Source organism: Priapulus caudatus, unplaced genomic scaffold (assembly GCF_000485595.1).
Source record: "Priapulus caudatus unplaced genomic scaffold, Priapulus_caudatus-5.0.1 Scaffold2416, whole genome shotgun sequence".
Classification (NCBI taxonomy): Eukaryota; Metazoa; Priapulida; class Priapulimorpha; order Priapulimorphida; family Priapulidae; genus Priapulus; species Priapulus caudatus.
The window spans coordinates 11059-16516 of NW_014579477.1; the positions used below are offsets into that span (position 1 = coordinate 11059).

At 53.5% G+C, this 5458-nt stretch overlaps 1 protein-coding gene across 1 annotated transcript in view; it reads left to right on the plus strand.

The window, feature by feature from the left end:
* Positions 1 to 4175, plus strand: part of LOC106818664 (clathrin heavy chain 1-like) — a gene marked incomplete at its 5' end in the record, with an annotated part of 14260 nt that extends 10085 nt beyond the window's left edge. The window contains 3 exon segments of the mRNA XM_014823351.1: positions 396 to 569; positions 1585 to 1782; positions 3984 to 4175. Coding sequence (XP_014678837.1) covers positions 396 to 569; positions 1585 to 1782; positions 3984 to 4175 — 564 coding nt within the window.
* Between the last annotated feature and the right edge of the window lie 1283 nt (positions 4176 to 5458).

The window sequence follows — 5458 nt, forward strand, 5'->3', positions numbered from 1 at the left end:
TCTCTCTCTTCTCTCTACCATCTCTCCTCTTCCTCTTCCTCTCTCCTCTCTCCTCTTCCTCTCTCCTTCTCCTCTCTCTCTCTCTCTTTCTCTCTCTCTTCTCTCCATCCCTCACCTCCCTCCCTCCCACCTCCCTCCCTCCCTCCTTCCCTCGCTCTCGCTCGCTCGCTCTCTCTCTCTCTCTCTCTTCTCTCTCTCTCTCTCTCTCTCTCCTCTCTCTCTCTCTCTCTCTCTCTCTCCTCTCTCTCTCTCTTCTCTCTCTCTCTCTCTCTCTCTCTCTCTCTTCTCTCTCTCTCTCTCTCTCTCTTCTCTCTCTCTCTCTTCTCTCTCCCTCTCTCTCTCTCTTTGCTCTCCTTTCTCTCTCACTCACTCGCTGTCTCGCACGCTCCCTGCAGGTGAGTCAGAAGCACGACGTGATCTTCCTCATCACCAAGTACGGCTACATTCACCTGTATGACCTTGAGACGGCCACCTGCATCTACATGAACCGCATCAGCGGCGACACCATCTTCGTGACGGCACCGCACGAGAACAGCAGTGGCATCATCGGCGTCAACCGCAAGGGCCAGGTACGAGGAGGGGGGTCAGAGGTCGCGTGAGAGGTCAGAGGTCAAACGAGATCAGAGGTGAGGAAGGCTCCTAAGCTTTTGTGGGCGCTGTGAAGGTGATGTTTGCGGGTGATGGGCGAGGCAATACACGTGAGAGTAAACACGTCACAGAGGTGCGCATCACTGTGAGCTGTCCGTCTGTCGGCCGACGCGTCGTTAGCTCGTGATGGCCGACGCATCGTTAGCTCGTGATGGCCGACGCATCGTTAGCTCGTGATGGCCGACGCGTCGTTAGCTCGTGATGGCCGACGCGTCGTTAGCTCGTGATGGCCGGCGCATCGTTAGCTCGTGATGGCCGTCGTTGAGTTAATGACGAGAGACAATCGGAGGCAGTTATGGTGAGATACTGCCGGCCGTTATTCCAGAGCGGAGGATCGGGGCGACGGCTAATGAGCGCATTCAGACTTTACACACTATCTTAATGCGATGTTGATTGGGGTCTTTGAAGCGCATGGCGCGTTGCGTCAAACGCTCGCGCGGGTGGCAGTGGATATGTGTTATGTAGGAACGATCCAGGTCTCCCGTTCACACAAGTCCCGTAGTAGACTAGACCCTAAGAGGTCATGTTGGGGGGTCAGTGTGAGGTCATGTCCATTCGATCCCCTGCGGCTGTTAGTGTCAGTAACCGTAGGGTTTTGCACGTGGACTAGACAAGCGTGAGCATTGCTGGGGGCACGCATCGCTGGGGTCTCGCGTCCCGGCACCTGCCGCGCCCCGCACGCGCACCCGCGATACACCGCGGCTGCACATGGGCAACGCTCGACACACGGTGTTGTCGGTTATAACCCAGCTATTATGTTTGTGTGTGCGTGCCGTTGCGTGCGTGCGTGGTGCGGGTACCTGCGTGCAGGCGTGCTAGTGCGTGGTCGCTGCGTGTGTGAACGTATGTGCGTGTGTTGTCATGATAACCAGGGTATCCTACGTCTGTGTTTGTGAGTAACCAGCTACATCTGTGTGTGTGTGTGTCGATGTGCAGGTGTTGTCGGTGAGTGTGGAGGAGGACAACATTGTACCCTACATCACCAACGTGCTGCAGAACCCGGACCTCGCTCTGCGCATCGCCATGCGTAACAACCTCACCGGCGCTGAGGAGCTGTTTGTGCGCAAGTTCAACGCCCTCTTCAGCCAGGGAAACTACTCTGAAGCTGCCAAGGTCGCTGCCAGCGCCCCCAAGGTAAGCCCTGCTCCCCCAAGGTAAGCCCTGCTCCCCCAAGGTAAGCCCTGCACCCCCAAGGTAAGCCCTGCGCCCCCAAGGTAAAGCCCTGCTCCCCAAGGTAAGGCCCTGCGCCCCCAAGGTAAGCCTGCTCCCCGAGTAAGCCAGCCGCCCCCAAGGTAAGCCCTGCGCCCCCAAGGTCGCTGCTAGCGCCCCCAAGGTCGCTGCTAGCGCCCCCAAGGTCACTGCCCTGTGCCACGTATATGTCTAGATGTCATGGACATATAGACAGATATGTCCCTCTGCAGAGAGAGGTGCCATGTACAGAGACAGTATGTACATAGATACTGTCAAGATACTGTGTATAGAGACAGCATGTACAGACATGCTATTTATAGCGGCAGTATTTATAGGATTATAGTAATGTAAGTATCTATATTTTACAGTGTTGCAGTCCGCTGTTTTATAATCAGTCTTTGTAATTCGCACGTGAACATATTTGCATGTAACGTGCACAATATAAATCAATAAATATTATAATATTTATTTAATATTGTATGTAGGTATGAGGTACCATGTACAGAGGAATTCTGAGGCATTAAACCACTGGTCGCTAGCGCCTCTAGGTAGTCGTGCTGGTGTGTTGTTAGTGGAACGGCGCGTCAGGGGAGCCACCGTCCGCTCTAATGCTCTGGTCGCTAGCGCCTCTTAGGTAGTCGTGCTGTGTGTTTTGTAGTGGAAACGTGCGCATGTCAGGGGAGCCACGCCGCTCAATGCTCTGGACGGAATTTCTGCGTAGCCTCCAGAGTTTCGGCTAGCCGGACGACACGTGATCGGACACGGTGGGATCGCGACGCTCCGGCCGCTGCTGCTGCTGCTGCTGCTGCTGCTGCAGGCTTCGTTTCTCTCACCGCGTCCTACAGTCTCAGCTTCCGTCACTTATCCTCACCATCTAATGACATCGATTACGTCGTTATAGCGCGCGCGGCATGACATCGCGCGGCGGTGGCTAAGCCTATTGGAGCATTAGATGCCCACACTATAGCTAGTGGCTGTTTCACTGCCTGGAGCCATTAGATAGCTCCACACTATAGCTAGTGGCTGTTTCACTGCGGGGGCGCATGGTTAGATGCCCACCTATAGCTAGTGGCTGTTTCACTGGTTGGCGCATTAAAGCCCCACACTATAGTAGTGGCTGTTTCACTGCTGGAGCATTAGATGCCCACACTATAGCTAGTGGCCTGTTTCACTGTTGCGAGCCCATTTAGATAGCCCCACATAGCTTAGTGAGCTGTTTCACTGCTGGAGCATTAGATGCCCACACTATAGCTAGTGCTGTTTCACTGCTGGAGCATTAGATGCCCACACTATAGCTAGTGGCTGTTTCACTGCTGTGAGCATTAGATGCCACACTTATTTAGCTTTATGGCTGCTTTCACTGTTGGCAGCATTAGATGCCCACACTATAGCTAGTGGCTGTTTCACTGCTGGAGCATTAGATGCCCACACTATAGCTAGTGGCTGTTTCACTGCTGGAGCATTAGATGCCCACACTATAGCTAGTGGCTGTTTCACTGATGCGGAGCATGGAAGATGCCCACACTATAGCTAGTGAGCTTGTTTCACTGCTGGGAGCATGAGATGCCCCCACACTATAGCTAGCTGGCCTGTTTCACTGCTGCGAGCATTTAGATGCCCACACTATAGCTAGTGGCTGTTTCACTGCGGGGGCAGCGGCAGGAGATTAAGACCGGCGCGACGGTAAACAGTTTTACAGCCTGCTTGCCCTCAGTTTACAGCATGATGATAGCCCGTGTGTAATCGAGGTATGGTGTGTCTCTCTCTCTCTCTCTCTTTCATGCTGCCTGCTCTCTTCCTCCAGTTCCCTCTCTCTCTGTCTCTGTCTCCTGTCTCTGTCTCTGTCTCTGTTCTGTCTCTCTCTCTCTCTACCTCTCTTCTCTCTCTCTCTCTCTCTCTCTCTCTCTCTCTTCTCTTTCTCTCTCTCTTTCCTTCTCTGTCTCCTCGTCCCTCTCTCTTTCCTCCCACCCAGCTCTCTCCCATCTCCCTCTCTCTCTTTTACCTCTTCCTCTTTCTCCCTCGTGTAGATTTCTGTTAGCACCATTGATACCGCGTAATTCAATCTTGGTCGCCCCCCCCCTTGCTTTTTCCGCGTTTTATACATCCTCTCTCTTTCTCTCTCTCTCTCTCTCTGATCATCGCAGGCCATCCTGAGGGAACTCGCAAAAACGATCCAGAAGTTCCAGCAGGTGCCTGCGCAGCGCCGCGCCAGACGTCGCCACAGCTGCAGTACTTTGGCATCCTGCCTGCGACCGAGGGCCAGACTAACCAAGTATGAGTCGCTGGAGCTGTGCAGGCCCGTACTTAGCGCAGGGGTTCGCAAGCAGCTGCTCTGAGAAAGTGGCTGAAGGTAAGACAGGTTTACGTCGTGGATGAGCAGGAGAGGGCGAGAGTGGTAGGAAGGGAGGAGGGACAAGAGGAGTGTAGGCGGGCGTGGTTAGAAGGGAGGAGGGAGGGTGGTCTGCTGCATAGACGTGCACGCGAGAAGTGGCTCATGGAAAGAAGTGATAGAGAGAGGTGATGTATGGACGGTCGAAGAGGCAGGGGTTGTTGTAGGATGTGTGCTATGTACTTGGTGAGGGGGTTGTGTGTGGATGTGTGCTATGGTGTTGTGAGGGGGTTGTGTGTGGATGTGTGCTATGGTACTGTGAGGGGGTTGTGTGTGGATGTGTTGCTTTATCGTACTGTAAGCGCGGTTGTGTGTGATGTGTGCTTATCGGTTACTGTGAGGGGGTTTGGTGTGTGGTGGTGTGCTATGTACTGTGAGGGGGTTGGCGCTGTGTGGATGTGTGCTATGGTACTGTGAGGGAGTTGTGTGTGGATTTGTGTGCTTATGGTACTTGTGAAGGGGGGTACGAAAGTTGACGATGTGGTGGATGTGTGCTATGGTGTTGTGAGGGGTTTGTGTTGTGATTGTGTTGGCTATGGTACTGTGAGGGGCGTGGTGTGTGGATGTGTTCTATGGGTACTGTGAGGGGTGTGTGTGGATGTGTGTATGGTACCTGTGAGGGGGTTGTGTGTGGATGTGTGCCTGTGGTTTACTGTGAGGGGCATTGTGTGTGGATTGTTGCTATGTGTTGTCGAGGAGGTTGTGTATGGCGTCGTGTGCTATCAGGTTACTGTGAGGGGGTTTGTGTAGTGGATGTTGCTATGGTACTGTGGAGGGGGTGTTTTGGGTGTGTGGATGTGTACTATGGCTACTGTGAGGGGGTTGTGTGGGATGTGTGCCTATGGTACTGTGAGGAGTTGTGTGTGGATGTTGATGCTATGGTGCTTGTGAGGAGGTTGTTTGATGTGTGCTATGGTACTGTGAGGGGGTTGTGTGTGGATGTGTGCTATGGTACTGTGAGGGGGTTGTGTGTGGATGTGTGCTATGGTACTGTGAGGGGTTGTGCTGTGGAATGTGTGCTATGGTGTATTGAGGGAGTTGATGTGTGGATGTGTGCTGCTATGGGTACTAAGTGATGGGGGTTGTGGCAATGTGGATGTGCTTGCTATGGTTGTTGTGGGAGGGGGTTGAGTGTGTGGATGTGTGCTATGGTGTTTGTGAGGGGTGTGTGTGGATGTGTGCTAATGGTGTTGTGAGGGAGTTTGTGTGTGGACTGTGTGCTGCTATCGG